This window comes from Chiloscyllium plagiosum, chromosome 6, assembly GCF_004010195.1.
Source record: "Chiloscyllium plagiosum isolate BGI_BamShark_2017 chromosome 6, ASM401019v2, whole genome shotgun sequence".
NCBI lineage: Eukaryota > Metazoa > Chordata > Chondrichthyes > Orectolobiformes > Hemiscylliidae > Chiloscyllium > Chiloscyllium plagiosum.
Window position 1 is genome coordinate 70,772,643 of NC_057715.1, and position 27,049 is coordinate 70,799,691.

General features: G+C 39.8%; 1 protein-coding gene across 5 annotated transcripts in view; it reads left to right on the plus strand.

Moving 5' to 3' along the window:
* Nucleotides 1-27,049, plus strand: part of LOC122550689 (cytoplasmic dynein 2 heavy chain 1) — a 555,979-nt gene that overhangs the window by 273,255 nt on the left and 255,675 nt on the right. For all 5 annotated transcript variants that reach the window (XM_043691809.1, XM_043691805.1, XM_043691808.1 and 2 more), the window contains 4 exons: nt 234-332; nt 2,533-2,656; nt 10,459-10,622; nt 11,727-11,846. In XM_043691809.1, coding sequence (XP_043547744.1) covers nt 234-332; nt 2,533-2,656; nt 10,459-10,622; nt 11,727-11,846 — 507 coding nt within the window. The remainder of the gene's footprint in view (nt 1-233; nt 333-2,532; nt 2,657-10,458; nt 10,623-11,726; nt 11,847-27,049) is intronic.

A 27,049-nucleotide genomic window follows, 5' to 3' on the forward strand; every position in this document is an offset into this window, starting at 1 on the left:
TAAATTTTCATACATTGATTGATAAAACATTCAAAAGACAACATTTAAATGCTTCTTCCTTCTACATTTCTAATTTTGATGGATGCCAATTTTCTAGTAGGAGGGGGTAAAAACTGCATGAATACTTTCTTTACTGATTTTCCAGTACATGGATTACATGCTGTATTTTGAAAATGTATGCAGAAATACATGTACTTTTTACCTTTACATATTTTTGATATTTTTCTTTTTAGAGCCGTATTTGCCCATTCTTAATAGATCCATCTTCACGTGCCACAGAGTGGTTAAAGAGTCACTTGAAGGAGGCACGCCTAGAAGTCATTAACCAACAGGTATGTATTCTTGCAGTAGTTAGAGTTAATCACCTTATGAAGTGAATAAACAACAAAGTAACTATGGGCTAGAGTTATGCTCTCCTAGAGTTGAAAGGGAGGATATATAATATCATTTGGATCGCCTTCCCTTTGCCTAACTGCACATCCTTAACTTGATAGGGGTGGAAGAGGCAACAGGCTAATAGCATCATAATACTGTCATTGGCAATTTACCCATATCTGAATTCTGATGCTGTGGACCATGTAAAGCTGATGGCGGCAATTCTGCAAGATTCTTAGTCCTCCGTCCTGAGAAAATGGCAGGGATTTAGTCTTCGAACAATTATCTCTGATTCTGCCATCAAATAGAGCAGCTGTTGGGCTCATGGCTGGGCTCCCCAATATACTTTTAGGTCAAGTGGTGGGAGCAGGGCATCTTGTTAGATCTAGCCCTGCATTTCAGTAAATTAAAATTCTTTTGAATGTGTCTGATTGAATTTATTACTTGTGTGGTCTCTATGATACTCTCACCTAAAATTGGAATTGGCCAAAGACAGGAGAGAAACTCAAAGGAGGTAGTCCCATCTTATTGCCTGATCACAGCCCACATCGTGAAAGTTGCCAGGCTACATGCGTTTGCCTTCTCCACCCAGAAGTGAGGCCCTCACAAGGCCTAAAGGCGATAAAGCTGCTTGTTGCCTTCCTTGTCCATCATAGTATAGTTGATATGTTAGGGATACAGGAAGGTGGTGGGAGTGCCAAGCATTTAGTTTTATAAACCTATCTAATTTGAAACATCAATGAGGGTTCTATTCAATGGCATGCAGCTATTAGATTTGATAAAATTGTTCTCAAATTTCTTCTCTTCTAACCAAATCTACATCAAGCAAACTCCAAATTAAACTCTTGAAAAAATTAAAATTAGAATGAAATTGTTGAAACAAACAGCATTGAAAATCAAACCATATAGCAGGTATAAATTTCTTCTGTGACTTCATTGACATTACTTTAGCTTTTATCAAAAGACAGAATTGTTGGCAAAGCCAGAATTTAATTTTCATCTCCAAATCCCCTTGTGACGATGGTGGTTGGGAGCCATTTTCTTGAACCTCTGCAGCTTGGTGTAGCTGGAATAGATGCACCAGTAGTGTTAATAAGGGAGATTCAGAAATTGGTGCATTGATGGTGAAGAAACAGTGATATCTTTCCAAATCAGGGTGGTGTATGGCTTGGAGGGGAACTCGCAGATAGCGGTGTTCCCATGTATTTTCCGCCCTTGTCCTTCTAGGTGGTAGAGGTCACAGGTTTGGAAGGTACTTCTGACGAAGCCCTGGTGAGTTACTACAGTGTACCTTGAATGTGGTATACACTGCTGTGCCTGTGCTTTGGTGTTGGAGGGAGTGAATCTTTAAGGTTGTGGATATATGCTGGAATGGAGATGCCTGAGGCAAACTGATTCTTGTAAAAATTCAAAATATTGTAGATGCTGGCAATCTGAAATAAATACAGAATCGTCTGGGAATATGCAACACGTCAAGCACATTTGAGGAGCAAAACAGAGTTAATGAAAAATCATTCACCTGAAATATTGGTCAGAATACTCTGCCTTCTGTGAAGCCTGGGGAAGGATATTCAAGTGGATTGAAGCAGGCAGATAGCTGCTTCCTCCTTGCCATCACAGAAATAAAATTCTGGCAGGTCGACCCAAATTCAACTTTCCTGCCCCAGCACCAATTGAGGCGAATTAAGTAGTCAACTAATTACAAATTAAGGGTCAACTTTATGCCTCATCACAATTTACTGTGTTCGTGGAGGCCAGAGCAATGGCAGCTTCATGATTATTAATTAGTATGGTCCACCTGCTGGCTTATATTGGGATACCTTGATCTGCCCCAATCTGGTGCAATGGTGGGGGGCACAGACAAGAGATTTGGCTGATGAAAACCACCCTTCTGCTTTTGCTTCTAGTCTGCTTTTATTCAACAGAATGTGAAAAAGTTATTATTGAAGACGATACCTTGTTTCATGTAAAAAGTTTCATGTAAAAAGTTTCATGTAAATCCTTGTTAGGGAGATCTGCATGACGTGCACATGTGTAAAATTATGATAATTTTGTATTTAAGTATAAGTTGAATCTTTCTGTTTCACTAGATCACACATTTTACAATGTACCTGATTGCTAAATATTAAATAATTGTCTCTATTAACAACTGGACAGGATTCGAACTTCATAACAGCAGTGGAGTTGGCTGTGCGTTTTGGGAAGACACTAATTATTCAAGAGATGGATGGAGTTGAGCCTGTACTGTATCCACTACTGAGAAGGGATCTTATTGCGCAGGGTAAGTGATTCTAGTCAATCATTTTGGTTAAATGGAGTAAAATAATTAACATGATTCAGTTTGTATGAGTGTCTGAATGATGCGGGTTGGAAATCAGACCTGGTACTCGAAAAGAACAGAAAGGTCTTAGTGCTATGGTAGTGGTATCTGTGAAAGTCACAAAAACATTATGTATGAAACTTATGGATTGGTTCTTGAGGAGATCATTTAGTATTATTGTTCTGTCCTAGTATAAAGTTGCTAATAATATCATGGATACTTTTGGCTTAGTTCAAGCTTATATTTACCTTTAACCCACAATGCTTTTGATATTATATAAATGTTCTGCATAAGCAGTACTTAATTTCTATTTATGCCTAGACATGATTTATCCAGATTACAAATTTCATGACATAGCAATATCTTGAAGTATTGTTCATAGATAAAAAGGATTTAACGTGCATAATTGAAACACCTTCATTTCTCTCAAACTTCTCTGCTTTTGGTCAAAATGTAGTCCTGTAATGCTTCTTAAAGTTATCACATGTCTCAACTAATAAGTATTATCTCCGTGTTCTCTGATTATACTTGTACAATCACCACATGTAACTTTGATTCTATTTTGCTATGAATCAAGGACCTTTAGAATGAATACTGCAGTCTTCATGGAGATAGTCTTGCCTTCAAATTGAGAATACCATCCATTGTGTTGTGTGACACTATCACCATGCCAAATGGGACAGACTTTGAACAGATCTAGCAACTCAACTGTTCATCCACACGGCGGCACTTTGGGCAACAATCAACAGCAGCAGACTTGTATTCCAACACAATCTGCAACTTCATGGCTTGGCCTATCCCCCACCCTATGATCAACGCTGGAGAGTGCTGGAGGGCATGTCAGGAGCAGCACTAGTCATACCTAAAAATGAGGTGTCAACCTGGTGAAGCCACAACACAGGACTACTTGCAGGCCAATTGCTTAAGTAGCAAGTGATATGCAGAGCTAAATGATTCCACAACCAATGACCACATCTAAGCTCTGCAGCTCTATAATGTCCAGTTGTCAATGGTGTTGGACAATTAAAACTACTCCCTGGATGAGGAGGCCGTACAAACATCCCCATTCTCAATAATGGAAAAGCCCATCACAATGTTCTGAATGCTTCAGCCGATGTTTTGCACCAGTCTTCAGCCAGAAATGCTGACCTTTTCAAGAGATCCATGGCATCACAGATGCCAGTCTTCAGAACAGTAGGATTCTTGCCATGTGTTATCAAAAAATAACTAAAGGCACTGGATACTGTAAAGACTATGGGCCCTGACAACATTTAGAGGCAATAACATTGAAGATTTGTGCTTAAGATTTGCGCTTGCAACACCTGTATCTAACAAGTTCCAGTGCAGCTGTAACACTGGCATCTACCAATAATGTGGAAAATTGCCTCGGTGTGTCATGCATACGAAAAGGAGGACAAATCCAACTCAGATAATTACTCGGCAAAAGTGAGGACTGCAGATGCTGGAAACCAGAGTTTAGATTAGAGTGGTGCTGGAAAAGCACAGCAGGTCAGGCAACATGCGAGGAGCAGGAAAATCGACGTTTCAGGCAAAGGCCCTTCATCAGGAAATTTTCTCAGATAATTACTGCCCAATCAGCCTGCTCTCTATTATCAGTAAAGAGATGGAAGGCATCATCAACAAGCACTGCTTAGCAACAGTCTACTCAATGATGCCCCGTTTGCGTTCTGCCAGGGCCATTCAACTTCTGAGCTCATTAGAGCCATGGTTTAAACATGGACAGAAGAGCTGAATTAATTCCAGAGGTGATGTGAGAGTGACAGAACCTTTGATATCAAGGCTGCATTCAACTGACCGTCAGCACCCCTAGCTAAACTCGGATCAATGGAAATCAGGGCAGAGTGTTTTTCTGATTGGACTCGTACCTGATACATAGGAAGGTGAATGTGGTTGTTGGAGGTCGGTCATCTCAGCTTCAGGACATCTCTATTGGAGATCCTCATGGTAGTGTCCTAGGCCCAACCATCTCCAGCTCCTTTATCAATAATGTTCCCTCCGTCATAAGGTCAGAAGTGGAGGTGTTTTTTGACTGCACAATGTTCAACACAATTGATGACTCCTCAGATACTGAAGCAGTTCATGTTCAAATGTAGTAAGACTGGACAATATCTAGTCTTGGGCCAGTAGCATCACACCACACAAATGCTGGCAATGACCATCTATGACAAGACGAGCCTAACCATTTCTCATGATATTCAATGGTATTACTGTACTGAATCCCTCACTATTAATATGCTAGAATTGCCATGACCTTAACCTGAATTGGACAAGCCACTAAATATTGGCTCGAAGAGCAGGTCAGAGACTAGGAAAACTGCAGCGAGTAACTCACTTCCTGACCAAAGCCTGTCCACGATATACAAGGCACAAGTCAGGATTGTGATGGAATACTCCCCACTTGCCAGAATTTGTACTGCTCCAACAATACTCAAGAACCTTCACACTATCCAGGACAAAACAGCCCATTTGATTGGCATCACATCCACAAATATTCACTCCCTCCGTCACCTGATGCTTAGTAGTGGAAGTGCGAACCAGGTAGAAGATGCACGGCAGAAATTCACTAAGGTTCCACATCCAATTTTATCTCAAAGGACAAGGGCAGTAGATATGTTGAACACTACTATCTGTGTAGTTTGATCCTTGTAAGATGCAGTTACTATGGCAGTCAAGGTGATGATGTAAATTAGTGATACATTTTCACCTATGAACGTACGTTACTAATGAAGAGTTATCCATGCTGGCTATGCGCCTTCATACACAGTTGGGTTTCCATTCCTTCCCATTATGTGTGCTGTGAAGCACTGTTTGTAGCTAGATTGACTTTAGTTTTAAATATGGCACAGAGTGTAAAAATCCCAGGAATTGTAAGTACTTCTGCCACTTGAGCACATGACAACACAAGTATGGTACCAAAGAGACAAGGTTCACACATAATAACATAAGCAACAGAGATTTGTGTAAGATAGCTCTCAGAGTAAAACTGCCTTTGAAACTCCCTGAATTCAACACTTGACCAATTTTTGGTAAAATCTAGCCCCATGTACACTTTCTTACCATCTCATCATGGTGAAAACTCAACAGCCAATTAAGAAGTCCCATGTATGTTCTTAATATTCTGATGAATATAATGTTCAATTGGCTTGCAACTCCCATTAGCTACATAGAAGTCCCATCTAGTGCCAGTGCTATGGCGAATCCACTACCTTTTTTTTTTAACAGGGCACCTGAAGGTGCTGAAGGATGCACTCATAAGAACAGGATATGATGCTCAATTCATCAATCGCCAGTACCAATGTGCCACAGCAAGTAACCATAACGACCTCCTCAGGAGACAGACCGATAGGGTGCCCTTTGGCATCTAGTACTTCCCTGGAGTGGAGAAAATATGCTTTGTTCTTTGCAGCCTGCAACATATTATATCGATGAGGATGAGCACCTCACCAAGATTTTCCCTACGCCTTCACTTCTCACCTTTAAACAACCACTAAACCTTAAACACGCCATTGTTCGCAGCAAACTGCCCAGCCAGGGCAATATCGTCCACAACACCATACTACCCTGTCATGACGATCTCTGCAAGACGTGTCAGTGTCGACATGGACACTACCATTACATGTGGGCACACCACCCACCACGTATGCAGCTGATATTCGTGTGACTCAGTGAACATTGTCTATCTCACATGCTGCAGGCAAGGATGCCCCGAGGCATGGTATATTGGCGAGACCAAGCAGAATCTACGAGAACGGATAAATGGACACAGAGCAGCAATCGCCAGACAGGGGTGTTCCCTCCCAGTTGGGGAACACTTCAGCGGTGAAGGACATTTGGCCTCGGATCTTCAGGTGACCGTCCTCCAAAGTGGATTTCAGGATACGCAACAATGCAGACTTACTGAGCAGAGGCTGATAGCCAAGTTTAATAGCCACTTGGATGACCTCAGTCGGGATCTTGTAACACTACAGGTGACCCCACTACACTATACACTCTCACACACTCACTCACACACAAGCACACATACATTCATGGAGACCCTTTCTCATACACACGCTCTCTCAGATGCACGCACATACACATGCGTGTGTACACACACACATACACGCGTGCACACCCTCTCACAGGTATATAATTTGTCACACTTCTGTACGTAGTCTATCAAGTGTGCATACACGCTCTCTCTCCGTCTTTCTCTTTTTCTCTCTCTCTCTCTCTCACACACACGCACACACAGGTCTTTGGGGTGAATTTGTATTTGTAGATACATTCTATTTTATTCAAAAAGCACACAATATGCTGGCAGTCAATTCATGTAACATGTTATAAATTCCTACTTTGTAAGTAGAACAAGTCTGACTCAAGGTTGGAATACAGACAAATCCTAATCTCACACCTTTAATTCATTCATTGTCTAAGCTGAGATGTCACTTTTTTTTTTACAAAACCTTAAGTTATCTTGAGACTATGACTTGAAAGAAGTTCTTGGATTTACATATTGACCAACCAAAACCTGCAACCCCTTTCTAGGTGATGGAAGACTTAACAGCAACCTAGGTTTGTTCAATACAACGCATTACTTGTATGACACTTTGATCTTTTACTATAAATTCTGTGTCCTATGATACTGCTCCAACCCTCTGAAAACTTGTACTTCCAAACAAACCTATTGGACGATAACCTGGTGTTGAGTGATTTTTAACTTTGTCCACCCCAGTCCAACATCGGCATGTCCACATTGTATCTTTTTGATTCACCTTTCCTGGGCATGAAGGAAGAAAATTAAGTAGTGCCAAAATTGCTATGGTATCATACAACAATAGCATTATGCTGCACTTCTCACATTAAAGCACGACAGTAGACCACTTTTATGTTAAAGTACTAAACACATTCAACTATGAAAAGTTTTATGTCATTGAAGTAGTTTTAATGCTGTTGACCTTTATGAGAAGCTTAATTGAAACAGTATTATTTCATCCATTTCATTGACGCGTGATGTGTACAGTGCAAAGTCTGCAGATTCAGAATAGAAAATAATAAACTTTGTGAACAGATAATTGCATTTCTTTAATCCAGCTTTCAACAAAACTCTTAACTGTTGATATGGAAACACCTTATATGGCTCTTAAGAAACCTTACTTGCCTAAGTTTCTGTGTTTATGCTTTTATTCTCTTGATATATTTAGTAGTTAATAAAGGGAAAAACTTACACTAAAAAATTTCAAAATATGTGATCAGTAATGAAGTGACAGTGTTTTCTGTATCCCTTGAAGAAAGCTTCCAGCAGATCTAGCAATATATGTGATGTGGAATTACCCTTGCTCAATATTAATTTAATTCTACATCCAACCACACTGATGTGATCAAACATGCTTAGCAAGTAACATACTGAAGAATTTTAGACAGCAAGACCGAGATAAGCGCAGATTATATTGACTATATAGTCATACATCTTTTTTTAAATCTTAATGAATACATAAAATTAGTTTTTCAGAGAGAATGCTCAGCAGTAATTCTGGCTTAATATGTAGTTTAAAATTCAAAATTCTGCTTGCTGATTTAAGTATAATTTTTCTTGTATTTTGTTATGAAAATATTAGCATAAAAAATGAAATTTTATGTCAAATCAGATCATTTTTAAGGTTTCAAATGTGATGATTCCAACAGTAAACCTGATGAAAGCTGCATTGACAGTGATTACTTGCGTTCCATGTGTTTTGTTTGCATTTATGGGATGTGGAATTCACGAACTGGGTCAGCATGTATTACTCCTCACTAGCTTCCTGTGATTAGGCAGTGGTGAGCTACCTTTTTGAGCTGCAATCTGTTTGCTGTAGGTATACCCACATTAGAAAGTGAGTTTCAAGCAGCATTTAACTGTGCCTGAAGTTGCTTACAGTGTCACATTTCTAATGACAGCAAAAGACAACTCTTCCATTGTATGACGTGACCTAATAATACTGGTCACCATTTACAAAGAAAAAATTGAATCCATTAAAACTCATCTTTAATTATATACTTCATCTATGTTTTTTCAGAACTAAGGTTTAGTTCCTCTATGTTTTTTCAGAAAAGTGTCAAATAGATTAGATTACTTACAGTGTGGAAACAGGCCCTTCGGCCCAATAAGTCCATACCACCCCTCTGAAGAGCAACCCACCCAGACCCATTTCCCTCTGACTAATGCACCTAGCACTACGGGCAACTTAGCATGGCCAATTCACCTAACATGCACATTTTTGGATTGTGGGAGGAAACTGGAGCACCCGGAGGAAACCCACACAGACACGGGGAGAAAGTGCAAACTCCACACAAACAGTTGCCTGAAGTGGGAGTTGAACCTGGGTCTCTGGTGCTGTGGTGCTGTGAGGCATAGATCTAGAACTTTGAGTTGTTTGATAGTGTGTTGAATGTGAGTTTTGCTACAAGAAATCAATAGAATTGACTGCAATGAGTTTAAGGATATGCAGTTTAAAACTGACAATTTCATGCAAAAGAGGATTTTAAATCGCTGTTACTGATTAATAGTAATTAAGTAGTATAATTCTGTTTCTGTTGTCTGATGTTCCAGAATTTTCACTGTCCATTATGCACCAGATTTTTCTCCAGCAGGTCTTCTGATAGCATTTGTTGTTAGTTAGTTCTAACATTCAGCTTTTTTATCTCAATACATTTTTCTATCTAAGTTGCTGAAAGTGAGAACTGGTAAGAGTAAAGTGAGATAAAGAGGGATCTGGGACCTGAGTGAAAAAGGCAATTCTATATCTCCCTAAGCAATCAGTTTGGGGATTGAGAAATAAACAGTAGAAAATTGAGAAAAAAAGTATATTTTAGTGTGGGAGAATTCAATATCAAGTCAGGTTTAGAAAGAGAAATAGACAGGGAGGACAACTGATTGTGTAAAAAAAAGGAAAAGAGATAGAAAAGATAAAAATATAAAATGTAATTTCAAATTTAATATTTGAAAAATTTTCAAAAATAATTGAAAGCCAAAGGAATGAAACTTTGTACATTAATAATAAATCTTCATGTCAAGAGAGTGTGATTGGCAGTCTGTAGAATTTCTGCAGCATTATCTTTTTCAAATGAATGCAGCAAGTACAATTGATTCTGCTTTATCTCAACTTCATGTCTTTGAAACCCACAAGCATGTTTTTACTCTTTCCAAACTCAATTTCCTCATCAATATTCATACCGAACACTACTGTGAACATCTTCCACATTACCCAATGTTGAACCATTTGCATGTTTCCATGCATAAAGTGCTGCTTACCTACTTCTGTTTTTCTTGACTTCATCTCCTTTTTTACTGCCAATCCCCAGATTAGACATCCTTCGTTTCAAATTTGGTCCAGTGTTGTTACCTCATCAATTACCTCCAGGCTTGCATTCCATCCTCAGCCCTTCAGTTCTCCTACTTAGTGTTCCTCTGCCACATTATTAATGATAGAACCTTCAATAACTTCTCACTTTACACCTGCTTTCTTTCAACTTTTCAACGTCTCACCTAGATGTTCAAAATTTTCATATCTACCTTTTCACTACCACGTTTGAACCTTTCCTAACTTTTTCACTAACTAGTTTTTTGTGTGTAAAGTACTTTGGGTGTTGAGTGGGTTCAGTGCATTCCTTAACAACAAGTTGTGTAAACACATCATGGTACACAAATGTTTACCTTCTTTTCAAGGTGGCCTGTTTTTGAGTGCCATTAATCAAATTTTGCACCATGTATGCTATTATTACAGGACCTCGGTATGTTGTACAAATTGGTGATAAAATAATTGACTACAATGAAGAATTTCGCCTTTTCCTCGCAACTCGCAACCCCAACCCATCTATTCCACCTGATGCAGCTTCTATTGTCAATGAGGTTAATTTTACGATAACAAGGGAAGGTCTCCGTGGACAGGTAAAGAAGTATTGATAAATATACTTTTACTCACCTTTTAATATCTGTATGTTACTTGTCATATTCTGTATTGTTCATCTTGACAAGTTAATAATATAGTATTTTATATTGTGTGGAAGATATTATTGTTGCAGTATAATGTCTTTGAAATTCTTTACTAGACTGTAATGGCAATCCTTTAACTATGTTATAACTATCCTACTTATCACTTATTTTTTAGACACTGTAAGTAATGCTACTATTTTTCTCTTTATTCCTCTTTTTGTATCCAAGATCTGTACCTATGTACTTGTACCTAAGATGGCGCCATTAGAGGTAGCCATTGTAACAATTTTTCACTGAACTCCTTAACTTCTGTACTCGAGTACATGTGACAATAAAGGATATTCTATTCACTGTATAGTGATGAAAACTGTAGTTTTATTGCAAAGTGTGTGTGTGTGAGTGTGCACACCTGTTAACAGTAATATGAAGTCCAAGTTATATCCAAAGGAAGCAAGATTATTTTTATGTATTTGCTTTGATTATGTCTTGTCCTTTAAAAAGTGCAGGATTTAGAAATGAAGGTTAATGTTTAACTGTAAGGTTGGTGCTACGAAGAAGGCAATTGGAAATACTAAGTACTTCATGAACAGATTAGGAGCGAGAAAGCACCTAAGCTGTTGGAAGAAAGCATATTATGCACTGAAATAGTGTGATGTTAGTTTGCAACAACTGATGGGCTTGCAAGGAACATATTTTAAGTTTAAATAGATGTGATAGCAACAATGAGAATGCAAAAGGGTTTTAGTGTGTTTTAAATTAGGTGTACTGGGAGTTGAGGAGTCATGGTCATCAAGAAGGGAATAATGGATGAGTGGTGTCGTGCAAGACAGAATGTGAGCAGTAGCATTTTGCATATATTGCCAATTGGAATTGTGTGGAGAATAGGAATTTTGTAAAATGCCTGAGATGTAAAAAACATCTGTTGAAATTAAGATTTTCTCTTTATGATCAACAGAAAATTGTCTTTGTTAACTACTTATAAACTGGTAATCTTTAATAATCATATTTCAAAGCATTTTCAATTACTGCAAAAATGTTTATCTATTTTATGTCTTGAAGCTATTAGCTGTCACCCTGCAACATGAGAAACCAGAGCTGGAGGAACGCAAGACAACACTCCTACAACAGGAGGAGGAGAAAAAGATTCAACTAGCAAAACTTGAAGATTCTCTGTTAGAGGTATTACGTAGAGAAAATTGTATGTTTGTATCAGTTTATTTAACAAGAAACCTATATTTAAAATCATACCAACATTTTAGCAATAGATCTGTTAAACTGATTTTTTTTGTGAGATGGCAACCCTTATGTTGTTTGAAGTGCATATTGCTTAAAATGCATTTATTTTAGATAATTCAGCGTAAACATTTTAGAAGTTGAACATCTTTGGCTTCAAATTGCTTCGAGTTGCACCAAGAAATTTTCACTCATGTTCAACAAAACCTAGTTTGGAAAATGATTTTTCATATTTTCAATTTTGAAGATAGACAGGTAACAGAATTGGCTTCATAGTGCTCATAGTTACAGTACGGCAATGCTGTTTTACACCAAAATGGCATCATCCTGCAAATTCCCAGTTACAGCATGTAGGAGTGTTATCTTGTGTTCCTCCAGCTCTGGTTTCTCATGTTGCAGGGTGACAGCAAATATTATAGTGAAGCTGTTAATGCAGGTATAGGGTCCTGTGCTGGTAGTAAGGAGAGTAGGTATCGGTTAATGTATAATGCTGATTTGATGCCATTATTTCCATTTTGAACCACACCGTCTCTTAAAACGTGCACAGCTAAACATGTTCAGCAACAGGAAGAATTTAGACCATCAAACACTCTCAGGCTCATTGCTAATTAAGCTTTGTTTTCTGAGTTTATCCAGCGCATTGGTTATTTTCAGAGTTGCTAACAATTAGTGTGACTGACAGGCATAGATGCTGAATATGGAGAAGATCTTGGTTCTGACTTCAAGAATCCTGGTCAGAGCATCCTGCCATTCGTAGGTATTTAGTTGCCATTCACTTTGCTCTGCATTATGACAGCAAATTAAACAAAGGCAGAAGAGAAATGTTGCTTGCAGAGAAAGGAGAAGGAAGCGGAGGGAAATGTGGATTTTCAGAGAGGGAAATCTTGTACACCTAAAGTCTTTTGAGAGCATTTCTTTTACCTCGGCCTAAACTTGCTGAGATATTTGTATCATCGATAGTCACAGGCGAGGTGCTGGAAGACTGGAGTTAGGCTAACGTGATACCACTATTTAAGGGTGGTAAGGACAAGCAATGGAACTATAGACCAGTGAGCCCGACATCGGTGGTGGGCAAGTTGTTGAAGGGAATCCTGAGGGACAGGATATACATGTATTTGGAAAGGCAAGGACTGATTAGGAATAGTCAACATGGCTTTGTGCGTGGGAAATCATGTCTCACAAACTTGATTGAGTTTTTTGAAGAAGTAACCAAGAGGATTGATGAGGGCAGAGCAGTGGACGTGATCTATATGGACTTCAACTAGGTAAAAACAAGGATTGCAGATGCTGGAAACCAGATTTTAGATTAGAGTGATGCTGGAAAAGCACAGCAGTTCAGGCAGCATCCGAGGAGCAGGAAAATTGACGTTTCGGGCAAAAGCCTTTCATCTATTCCTGATGAAGGGCTTTTGCCCGAAACGTCGATTTTCCTGCTCCTCGGATGCTGCCTGAACTGCTGTGCTTTTCCAGCACCACTCTAATCTAGAATCTATATGGACTTCAGTAAGGCTTTTGACAAGGTTCCCTTGGGAGACTGGTTAGCAAAGTTAGAAGTCACGGAATACAGGGAGAACTAGCCATTTGAATATAGAACTGGCTCAAAGGTAGAAGCTAGAGGGTGGTGGTGGAGGGTTGTTTTTCAGACTGGAGGCCTGTGTTCAGTGGAGTGCAACAAGGATTGGTGCTGGGTCCACTACTTTTCATCATTTGTACAAATGATTTGGATATGAGCATATGAGGTACAGTTGGTAAGTTTGCAGATGACACCAAAATTGGAGGTGTAGTGGACAGCGAAGCAGGTTACCTCAGGATCTTGATCAGATGGGCCAATGGGCTGAAAAGTGGCAGCTGGAGTTTAATTCAGATGAATCGGAGGTGCTGCATTTTGGGAAAGCAAGTCTTAGCAGGCCTTATACACTTAATGGTAAGGTCCTAGGGAGTGTTGCTGTACAAAGAGACCTTGGAGTGCAGGTTCGTAGCTCCTTGAAAGTGGAGTTGCAGGTAGATAGGGTAGAGAAGGTGGCATTTGGTCTGCTTTCCTTTATTGGTCAGAGTATTGAGTATTGGGAAGTCATGTTGTGGCTGTATAGGACATTAGTTAGGCCACTGTTAATATTGGGTGCAATTCTGGTCTCCTTCCTATTGGAATGATGTTGTGAAACTTGAAAGGGTTCAGAAAAGATTTACCAGGATGTTGCTAGGGTTGGAGGATTTGAGCTATATGGAAAGGTTGAATAGGCTGGGGCTGTTTTTCTTGAGCGTTGGAGGCTGAGGGGTGATCTTATAGAGGTTTATAAAATCATGAGGGGCATGGATAGGATAAATAGCCAAAGTCTTTTCCCTGGCGTCGCGGAGTCCAGAACTAGAGGGCATAGGCTTAGGGTGAGAGGGGAAAGATATAAAAGAGACCTAAGGGGCAACTTTTTCACACAGAGGGTGGTACGGGTATGGAATGAGCTGCCAGAGGAAGTGGTGGAGGCTGGTACAATTTCAACATTTAAAAGGCATCTGGATGGGTATATGAATAGGAAGGGTTTGGCAGGTCGGACTAGATTGGGTTGGGATATCTGGAGGGCATGAGTGAGTTGGACCGAATGGTCTGTTTCCATACTGTACATCTGATATTATGACTCATTGAGGTACATTGTGTGCATTAGCTGTGTTTTAGGAAGGAGAAGCTCACAGAACTCAACAACATATTGCACCAGGTCTGTAACCTCTGAATCAGGTAAGGGTGTTATTGTGTTGGTAACTGTGGCCATTCATTTGTTCTTATTGAAACCCTTCGCCACAATATCTGTAACATGGGAAAGGGGAAATCATTATGCTTCTCTGACCAGAGCTTGCACGTGTCTTTGTCAGGATAATAGAACCTCTCATTGTGAAGAGTGCCACTGACTGGACGTGTATGCTGAGATTTACTCAATCCAAAAAGATTACCACAGCCTGAATCTTCAACACAACATGTTGGTAAATGCAGCAATCCTGGCTACAGTACTGATGCTTTTATTCTATCAGTCTGGTGTACTTTCTGTTTTGAGCCAAAGCATCAAATCAGAGGATGGCGTCTGGGTCACATGGTCTATTAGTTTTATACTCGACTCCATTCTTAAGCCTGTCTTTGCTAGCATACATTGAATGAAACCCACCCGGCTACAAACAGTATTCTAGAGTGGACTACTTCTGTGTTGAAGCAACTGGTTTTCTGCCTTTACTGCTCTGGGGGTGCCCCAGAAAACTTAATAAAATGTGATAGACCATTGAGTATCGGAGTTGGGACATCAGAATGAAGTTGTACAGGACATTGGTGAGGGTACCTTTTGGAATACTTTGTACAGTTCTGATTATCCTGTTATAGGAAGGATATTATTACATCGTAAAAATACCAAACTAGAAGAGTTTGATTAGAAATCTGCAAGCATTAGAACTGAGAGAATTTAAGATTTGAAGAAAAGTTCACATCAGATTTGGAAGGACATATCCAGTTGTCTCTACTGTCAATGGTAGAAAACCTGGAAGGAGTCAGTTAAGTGGAACACTAAAGAATTGAGGTAGGGATGTATTTTCCCTGGATTTGAGTCTCTGTAATGGAAAGTGTCAAGAAATTAGTTGAAACGTTATTTTTCTGTATCAACTGGCATCATAACAGCATTACAAGATTCACATATTCCTCTTCATTAAGCCGTTCATTGAATAAGGATCCACTGCTGTTTGCCATGCTGCCAATTTGTTTTAACCTGTGCACATTGAAAATAACTCAGAGTTGGGTTGTGGCAGCAAGCTGGCATTGGAGGCTGATGGTGAGCAATTGTATTTCAGGCTCCCTTGAACAATTTGGAAATCTAGTCCCAGATGATAATCAGGCTAGTATTTTGAATTGAAAATATAGGACAGACTTGTATATATTTTTTAAAAAGGTATGAGAATATTTGAATTCTGAGTCATAGAGATCCACAGATTAGAAAGAGGCCCTTCAGCTCATCGAGTGTGCACTGGTTAAAAACCAACACCTAACTGTTTTAATCCCACTTTTCAGCACTTGACCTTGGCACTGCAAGTGCACATCTAAATGTTATTTAAACGTTATGAGGGTTTCTGCCTCCGCCATCCTTATAGGCAGAGAATTCCTGATTCACCCACTGGGTGTCATGTACACTTTCTGACCCTTACCTTAAATCGATGCCGCTGAAAATGTGTTGCTGGAAAAGTGCAGCAGGTCAGGCAGCATCCAAGGAGCAGGAGAATCGACGTTTCGGGCATGAGCCCTTCTTCAGGAATGCTGTGGTAGCGAGTCTGTTTGAGAACGTGGCTGAAGAGCTTCTGGGCAGAGGAGATGACCTGGGGTGTGCAGTGAGAGAGGGACTCACTGAAATCCTTGTAGAGGGAGGAAGAGAGCTTCTTCAAGGAAGGCATCCTTGCAAGAGGATTCGCAGTGGGTTAAAATCTTCTAGGAGAAAGTGAGGACTGCAGATGCTGGCGATGAGAGCTGAAAATGTGTTGCTGGAAAAGCACAGCAGGTCAGGCAGCATCCAAGGAGCAGGAGAATCGATGTTTCGGACATGAGCCCTTCTTCAGGAAGATCCTCATGCCCGAAATGTCGATTCTCCTGCTCCTTGGATGCTGCCTGACCTGCTGCGCTTTTCCAGCAACACATTTTCAGCTCTGATCTCCAGCATTGCAGTCCTCACTTTCTCCTTAAATCAATGCCCCCAGTCATTGGTCCTGCCACAGTATCTACTCTATCTGTCTATGCCTCTCATAATCTTATGCATTTCAATCAGAGTCTCCTCTGTGCTAAGGAGAAAAAAAACTATCCAATCTCTCTTCATAACTGAACTCTGCAGCCCAGACAACATCATTGTAAATCTCACTGCAGCTTCTCCAGTGCTGTCCCATCTCTCCTACAATGTGGACTCCAAAACTGCACACAACACAAGTTAAATTTTCTTTTACTGTATTAGGCAGGAATGAAATGGAGGGCTCAAAATTTGATGTACAATGCAGCATGTTAATGTTAATAATATTTATGCATTGAAATATTTATGAAGCTCTGAGGTGTTTGTTATTTAACTTTATTGTGAACAATTTTTTTGATTGTTGGTTAGCTGCATTCAATAATTTTGATACTATTATCAAGAATGAGATTAGAAATACAATAGATTTATTTTCAAATATCTTTAATCCTTCTGTATCTGTACTACAAATTCAACAATTTAATCATCCAGTTCTAATGGAAATCATTGAGAACTACACTCTTTGATGTGAGTCATGCATTGCTGTGAGAGTGGTATATGTCAATAATCACATCTTCTACCCAGTGACTCCTTTCAGTAACTGAACCCATTCTATCAATACTTTTCTTATATGTCAGGTGTATATAATGTGAAACCCTATCAGACTTTACTGAAGTAATTAGCATAATTTCATTTGTATTTTAAATTTTTAAAAAACATTTAGAAACGAGATGAGTACTACCTGAGACAGGGAGGAATGTGCAGCAGGTTAGTATCACTATAAAGCAAACTGGGAGCGCAGCAGTGCTAACCACTGAGCTACTGTGCCATCCCATATTCTGTGGTATCAAATTATAGAACTGCCTATGGATTGTCTTCAATGCCAGTGTTTCTTACCTTAGATAAGAGGCTTAAAGCGGTTCACAAACTTCTATCAGTAGTCTGATTTGTGCCTTGTTTGGTTTTAGCAACATCTCTCTACTTTTATATTCCATTGATAGGAGGGTTATAGATACAGCTTTAAATTAACTATTTGAGGGGGAGAAATGTGAGGAGTGGAGGGGATGAAGATTCAATGAAAGTGATGTTTAAAATCGAAAAGAAACAAGAGTAGAGCTGCAGTTGAGTGAAGAGGTGAATGAAAGTCAAAGTGTGACAGGAAGGGTAGATAATATAAGCTGAAGAGTAGGGTGGAAATTAGAAAATACACTGTTAAAAACCCCTTGGCATCATGGTAGCCCACAAACCTACCAACACACTAAAACAGCAGCTAATGAACTTGAAAGACGCTATACAGACAACAAGTAAAACAAATGTCATTTATGAAATACCGTGCAAGGACTGTAACAAACACTACATTGGACAAACAAGCAGAAAACTAGCCACCAGGATTTATGAACATCACCTAACCACAAAAAGACATGACCCACTCTCACTAGTATCCTTATATATGGGCGAGGGAGGACACCACTTCGACTGAGACAACATATCCATCCTAGGACAAGTCAAACAGAGACACACACGAAAATTCCTAGAAGCATGGCATTCCAACCGGAACTCTATCAACAAACACGTTGACTTGGATCACATTTACCATTCCCTGAGAAAAATAACAGAAAGTGACATCATCATAGGAAATGATGTCACCACAGGAAATAACATCACCGACCCAAGGAAACCCAAACATTCAATAGAAAGTGGGCTTCACCACCAATGCTTCATCTGGAGGCTCACTGAAGATGTTACCGAGCATGGTGACGAAACGTCTGAAAATGAACCTTCCAGCTCAGCGAGCAAACCATATTCCAGCAAGAAAAGGATCTTAGTGGTGAGTGACTACAGGTCTATTTGTGAGTTCATTGACAATTAGGACTTATTTTGATCTCATTGATGTGCATTTCTTATTCTTCTGTGCACCAGATAGAAACTACATGGCGAACATGAGTACTGCAGATGCTGGAGATTAGAGTCAAGAGAGTGATGCTGGAAAAGCACAGCAGGTCAGGCAGCATCTGAGGTGCAGGAAAATCAAGGTTTTGAGCAAAAGCCCTTCATCAGGATTCTAAATGGCGTCAACTCCTAACAGGAAAGTTAGTGTGGGTACCTGGTGACTCTAGCTCGATGCTTGCTTGTCTGAATGGTAGTCAGCAACACCTCTGGATACACTTCATGGTCAGTGACAGCCTGCACCCCCATTCAGGGATGTTGGCATCGGGTATGCACCAGCCTCCCCACATCATCATGGCATATCTCCAACCCACTGACAGCACAATCCAAATGTTATGAAGTTGAAGGCGTGTACTGGACCTTTAAGAGAGAGTAAATGTTGTTCTGTACTGAGAGATTATTAGCACCTGTAAATATGACTAGCTGGCAGTCTCAGAGTGAAAATTGAAAATATGTAACATATGGCTGTGAATGGATACCTGAGTTTTCATTGCTGATTTGACCATTAAAATTTAACCAATCATTTAAATTATGCCCCAGGATACTAAAACCCAATTGAGTTGAAATTTATTGTTTTGCCAACATCGAACCAATGAGACAATCCAATGTTGGAGGGAGTATACAATGTGGACATTTTGAAAATTGGTCAGAGAGCTGCTGTAGAGAGAGGAACTCATGGAGAGCTAACATCTTGTTCTTAAAGAAATTGGAAAACACTTTCTATCAAAGATACCTTTTCATGTGAAACATACTTGCAGTAAAAAAGAAAGATCCTCAGCCACAGAAGAAGGCAGTGGCTGTGTGGTTTTGAAATTCAGTGGATGTAATTTTAATAAGTGTCTTATTAGAACAGCATATTGTCATAGAGTTGGAAGCAGATACTAAGCAGTTAAGAGAATGGTGGGCTTAAACTTGTGAATAGTTGTTGTTTAATGTTCACTTTTCAAGTAAAAAAATAAATTGATGCCATTTTCTTTGCATAGTGAAGTTTGAGAGTTCTCTGTCACTCATATTTTAACAGGTTACATGGCAAGGCGAGCTTTCTGGCTGTTTGGTTTAATTAACAGAGGGAAGAGAGTGTGGTGCTGGAAGAGCACAGCAGGTCAGGCAGCATCTGAGGAGCAAGAGAATCGACATTTCGGGGATAAGTCCTTCATCAGGAACGAGGGAGGGAGTCATTCCTGATGAAGGTCTTATGCCTGATACATCAACCTGCTCCTCGGATGCAGCCTGATCTGCAGTGCTTTTGCAGCACTACCCTCTCGACTCTAATCTCCAGCATCTGCAGTCCTCGCTTTTACTAGTTAAGTAACACAGGAGTTCACCTCTGTCTTGTAACAAAAACAGTGTCCAATATTGTGGAATATTATTGTTAATCGCAAGCAATCTTACAATATCATTGATCATTAGTTAGAAACATACAAAATAGGAGCAAGATTAGGCCATTTGAACCTGCTCTGCCAATCATTATAATCATGGCTGATCATATAACTCAAAGGCATCCAACTTCTTGAAATCATACGATGTTTTGGCCTTGACACCTTTTTGGGTAGTGAATTCCACATATTCGCCACTGAAGAAATTTCTTGTCATCTCAGTCCTAAATAGTTAACTTCGAATCCTTGGGCTGTGACCCTGGGTTCTGGACTCCCCCACTAACCGAAGCATCCATCCTACATCTAACTTGTCTAGTCCTGTTAAAATTTATGTATTTCTATGAGATCTCCCCATATTCTTCTAAACTCCAATGAATGGAATCTTTCCTGATAAGTCAGTTCTGCCATCCCATGAATCATTTATGTAAACCTTTGCTGCGTTCCCTCTATAGTAAGAACATCCTTCCTCAGATAAGGAGACCAACATTGCACACAATATTCCAGGTATGATCTTACCAATGCCCTGTGCAATTGCAGCAAGACATCCTTGCTCCTGTACTCCAATCGTCTCGCTAACATATCATTTGCCTCCTTTACTGCTTGTTGATCAATTTAAGACTGATCATAATCATCCCATGTGAAACACATGATTTTGTAAGTGACCTTTAAAGTCTCAACTGCGGGTCACAATTCACAAAGATAATCCAAGATCTCATATACTGCATCTTTTGATACTGAACCATAAGTATTGTCAACATGCTCTTATATGCAATGCTGCCATTATTGCATGGTTTTCGATTGGGGTTATTACAAAGTATTATTAATCTTACAGCACTTACAATCTCCTACTGTATTTGAGCAACATGGTTTGTACTGGATACAATGGAACAATGGAACAATGAGATCTCCCCATAGTCTTCTAAACTCCAATGAATGGAATCTTTCCTCATAAGTCAGTTCTGCCATCCCATGAATCATTTATATACATCAAAAGTCCATGTAGAGGAATCCATGGCTCCTCTCCTCAGATCCTCCATGTACCACTGTCTGGAGGACTAGGCTAAATCATTTGTGAGTGATGTGAATGCTGACTGCTCATATTACAAAGAGCCTGTTGTGTTTTTGATATTCCCTCTGTGGGTTCTTTGGAGCCTTAACCAATGGATCTTTCCACAGCAGGAGTCACCATCACTGTGGCAGTGATGACATGAAGGTGTAAAGAAATTGAGGAGAAACAAATGCACCAGTAAGCCCAAGACTAGCAGCCACCTCCCAGTGGCTTCTGCCTCCAGTTGAAGAGATTTCAGTTGAGGGTCCTCTCAGGGTGTGAAGGAGCTACAGGAGGTTGAGAGTCTATTGCCTTCCATGTTATTTCTTCCAGAGGAGGCAGATGCATTATTGCTACAGACTGAGGATGTTCCGGGACGCATAAAAATAACCAGGACATTTCTTAAAGGCTTAGTGTTGTTGAATCGACATTTCCTTCTGTAACACTTGAACTGATTCTGCAAGGCCTCTTGAATTTAGATCTTATTTATTTAATTAATGAGGGAATTGTCTGCCTGTAACAAAGTTAGTAAATAGAAAACATTTGATCTTTTTCATTTGATCGTCATACCATTGCACGATGATCACTAGGGTTGGTTTATTAAAGCAAAACTAAAAATAAATGAAAACCATATTGAAAAATATTGCTTCATTCAGTACAGTGCAAAATATTCTTAGGGCAAGTCATTGTTCTTTACTTCTTGTAATCCTTACAATTGGTTTGTTAAGATATGCAAAATTGATAGTGATTTTCGCATTAGATAATTTGTCTGCAAAATAATCAGGCAAAGTTGGATGCCCGGAGGTATCTCTAAACTCAGAGTGCTGAATGTGGTAAATAGGAGTTTTAAGAAGGAAAGCTCAGAGGAGGAGAAATAGATAACGAGAACTATTTTAATTATGCCCGTGTCATGGATTAGTCATGCTCTCCTGGAGCTTGAATAATTACTTAATGAAATGTGGATTTCCAAGGCATTTCCTGAAATTGTTCATAGTTATTTCCTCTAATTTTTTTTTGACTCTCCAAGCTGACTTGGACTTACCATGTTGTTTCATGCTTATTGGTGTGTTCTTTCTTCTCAACTCTCTTTTACTTCTATAGTGCACTTTTCTTGATGGCTTGTTACTGGGTCTATTCTCCATTAGAGCAAGAGATTGTTTTAAAAAATTATTTTAATTTGCGGTTATTTTTTGAACCTTTTCAGCATACTTTGAAATGGAAAGTTAAGAAGTGATTTTAGTACTGGGGAAACATGTCCAAATTGATGACATGGTTTGTTGTAATTGAAAATGCCCTTGATGTAAATTAAATGTATCTATATTTGGTTGTTAGTGACTTCATGTATGATTGACTGTATTTATGTGATCCGCATATATTAAAGCTTTGGAAGTAATTAGTGTGGTAAGTTATGAGCTGGGAATTGCAGCAGAGATTATTGTTAAAGTCAATTTGAAATAGTCATTCCCTATGATTAGAAATATGCGATATGCCGAACCAATAAAGTTCAATTAATCTTTAGAGTGCTGTCAATAAGTAATCGATTAGTAAGACAATTTTTAAAGCCTATTATAGAAGGGATAAATCTTATACAGATGATGGTGTTATTTGTAATTTCGCATGTCTTTGGAAGTGACATTGATCTCATTGGCTGAAATAGTACAATTAAACTTCAAAGTCAGTCAAATGTAAAATGATGCATTCTATGATGTGAGTCTTTTTCTCTGCATTTTTAAATTTGTTACAAACTAGGGATAAATAAGCTGCCTACACGTCCAGAATTGTACTGCTCTCTGGGAACATCCTGTTATTGATTTGCAACTACAGCTGAGGGTACATTGGAACCTGCAACTATAAATCATCTTAAAAAGCTACATGAGAACAAAAGGTCATGAGTCTGGAAATTAAAAATCCTTTTATCACTTCATGGATGTTTTTTCTTTAATCATTGAACTTTTTTTGCACGATCCTTTAAAACACCTCTGATTGTTGGACTTCTGCGCAGCGATCAAAGGAAGTCATGTATTTACATAACATCCACCATGACCCCAGGGCATCCCAAAGCACTTTAGAGTCAATGAAGTACTTTTTGGAGGGTTGCCATTGCTGTAATGCAGGCAATCTGGCAGTCAGTCTGCACACAGGACATTCCCATGAACAGTAAATGTGATACTGACCTGAACTTGTTTTTGTGATGTTGATCAAGAGATAAATATGGTCAGAACACTGACATGAACTCCATTTCTTTCTTTCTAAGTAGTGCCATGGGATCTTATGTTGATATGAAGTAGCAGGAGGGGCTGGAATTTAGCATCTGAAAGGCAGCAGGAGAGAGAATACTGGTGGTTTACTTTTGCATTTGCTTTTAAAGTACCAAAATGAGCTATTGTGTACAGACAGGATTTAAGTGAAACCAGCGGCTTAGGGTCATAGAATCATAGAACTGGACAGCACAGAAACAGACCCTTCGGTCCAACTTGTTCATGCCAACCAGATATCCTAAATTAATCCAGACCCATTTGCTGGCATTTGGCCCATATCACACTAAACATTTCCTATTCATATACCTTTTAAATGTTGTAGTTGTACCAGTCTCCACCACTTCCTCTGGCAGCTCATTCCATACACACATCACCCTCTGCATGAAAAATGTTGCCCTTTAGATCCCTTTTAAATTTTTTCCCCCTCACTTAAACCTATGCCCTCAAGTTCTGAATTCCCCCACTACAGGTGGGTTTCCTCCGGGTGCTCCGGTTTCCTCCCACAGTCCAAAAGATGTGCAGGGTCAGGTGAATTGGCCATGCTAAATTGCCCGTAGTGTTAGGTCAGGGGTTTCGCTTCAGCGGGTCGGTGTGGACTTGTTGGGCCGAAGGGCCTGTTTCCACACTGTAATGTAATGTAATCTAATCTAATCTAATCAAACAGGGAAAAGACACTGTCTATTTATCCTAACCATGCTCCTCATGATTTTATAAACCTCTATAAGCTCACCCCTCAGCCTGCAATGCTGTAGGAAAAGTTGCCCAAGCCTACTCAGTCTCTCCCTATAGCTCAAATCCTCCAAGCTTGGCAAAATCCTTGTAAATATTTTCTGAACCCTTTCAAGTTTCACAACATACTTCCTGTATTCAGGGAGATCAAAATTGCATACAGTATTCCAAAAGTGCCCTAACCAATGTCCTGTACAGCTGCAATATGACCTCCCAACTCCCATACTCAATGCACTGACTAATAAAGGCAAGCATACCAAATGTCTTCTTCACTATCCTAACTACCTGTGACTCCATTTTCAAGGAACTATGAACCTACCCTCCAAGGTCTCTTTGTTCAGCAACATGCCCCAGGACCTTACCATTAAGGCCCTGATTTGCCGTTCCAAAATGCAGTACCTCACATTTATCTAAGTTAAACTCCAGCTGCCACTCCTCAGCCTATTGCCTGATCTGAATAAATCCTGTTGTATTCTGAAGTAACCTTCTTGGCTGTCCACTGCACCTTCAATTTTGGTGTCTTCTGCAAACTTACTAACTATACTCTCTATGTTCACACATCCAAATCATTTATATAAATGGTGAAAAGTAGTGGACCCAGCATCGATCCTTGAGGCACACTGCTGGTCACAGGTCTCCAGCCTGAAAAGCAACCCTCCTCCACTCTGCTCTGTCTTCTACCTTCGAGCCAGTTCTGTATCAAAATGGCTAGTTCTCCCTGTATTCCATGTGATCTAATTTTACTAACCAGTCTACCATGAGGAACCCTGTCAAAAGCCTTACTGAAGCCCATATAGATAATGTCCACTGCTCTGCCTTCATCAGTCCTCTTTGTTACTCCTTCAAAAAACTCAATTAAATTAGTGAACCATGATTTCCCACGCACAAAGCCATGTTGACTCCTTGCCTTTCCAAATACATGTAAATTCTGTCCCTCAGGATTTCCTCCAACAACTTACCTACCATCCATGGCAGGCTCACAGTTTATAGTTCCCTGGCGTTTCCTTAGAAACTTTGTTGAGTAATGGCATCACATTAGCCAATCTCCAGTCTTCTGGCACCTCACCTATGACTATTAATGATGCAAATCCTTATCCACTTATTGCTACACATGTGGTAAATGGAATATTTTGTATTGGGTTCTAATCTAACAGCTTTCTTTGGCAAAAAAAAAATGTTTATATATCACCCTAACCCAGTGATACTCAAAAGTACAACAGATCTCTTTATGATATTGGGATGTAAAAATAGATTCCACAAGGAAAAGTGAATACCTAAGTGACCTGTTTTCTTGCTATTTGTTGAGAACATGGGGATGATGGCATTATGTTGACATTTAGCGGTAAGTGATGTTGATGCTGCTTTTCTTTAGATAGTGCTGTTGGCTGTTTAGATTCTAATGACCACATGGAATATGCAGGTAAAGGGTCAAAAGTAGTTCACATATGGCGATGTCTATGTTTGTCAATTGCTTTTAGATCAAGGAGAGTGGAATCTTCCAGACAAGCTTGCATGTGTGGCTCAACTCCCACATCAGCCCGCAGAAGCAACTGCAGCTGAGACAATCCATATTTTGCAGGTGAAGCAATAGAAGGCTCAGTAAGGCCTTGTGCAACTTCCTTCTAAGTAGGGAGTGTGTATGGTTTTGAACTATGCATATGGGCTTTTGCTGCAGCCTTTTTGTGTTCTGGGTACCAGAGGTTGCAGGCCTGTAGGTTGGTCTAGAAACAGAATGCCCAATGTGGTTACACTTCCACAATGACTCATGGGTCTCATATGTTTGTCTGGGTGTCACCCCGTCACTGTGGCACTTACAGTTGGAGCAACACACATTGTTGAGGATCTTCTGATTCTTCTTGCTTATGTTCATTACAGCATGTATCTGAATCCTCGTTTTCTTTAGCCGGCAAGTCTTCTCATCTTTGATGTCCCAGATTATGTAGTGCACAGCAGAAATTGGTGATCCAAGAGATTGTCTGTGATGTGTATTCCAGTACTGTGCCTGAGCAGGTGGTAGAACCTTAACACCAGTGATCAGTTGTTGTCCTTGTTCAGGCATCAGAGACATTGTATCTCTCCTCTGTTGGACTTTGTGGGTTCCACATAGGTGTCATGATCCAGATTCTCTGTAGATATCTTGTGTCACCCAGGAGCCAGCCTTGCAGTTGCACAGGGAAAACAAACAGCTTTGGCACCTGAGAGCAACTGAGGACACAATAGTCATCAGAGCTATCAGGGATGTGAGCACACTCCTGTAGGCTTTGTTATTCACATAGCAGTTGCACATTGATGCATTGAATCCTGTTTTGGTTTATGAATGTTGTTGGCTGTACCCAGAAAGTTCTTAATGAAACATGTGTCATCAATTGTTCCTTGTGCTTGTGGAATCCAATTATGAAGCCAAATCATGACTGCTCCAGCTTCCTGAATCTTAGGATCCATGATAAATTACATAAGATCATCAATCCTTTTGAATACGGTTTTGAAGAATTCCCTTCTGTGTTAATTACCGTGTATATGGCTGTGTGACAGATACCAGTTATGCTTCTTGTGAAGTTCTAGAATGACCCAGTTGCATACATGTTCCAGATGGTTGTAACTTTAAGACCACTGGCATAAGATTTGGCTCCTGTATCATGGTATCATAGGTTATCTTGCAGGAATGGACATAGATCAGCGACCGACTCCTGTTGATAATCGTAGCCATCTTTGATATTGACCCTTTGATGTGTGTAGGTCGTTACTCCATGTATATTGTATTCAATTATGCACTATTTCTTGGTGATGTATTAACCCCTGGTTACGAGCACTTGAGCTGCCCAAGCCTCTGTGGCTACTTTTTGTTATCCCTTGGCTCTCTGCTGCTTCTGCTCCTCCTCAGCCACAGGATTTGCAGGAACCATCTGGTTCATCCAACCAACCATCCGATCGTTGGACAGAAATCCTGTGGAGGTCTAGTCAGCACAGCCAATTTGGCTCCTCTTTTCTACTTGAAGACTGTGGACCAATGCGAGTCACTGCTTTGCATTGGCCATACCCCAGTCACCACTAATTTGTA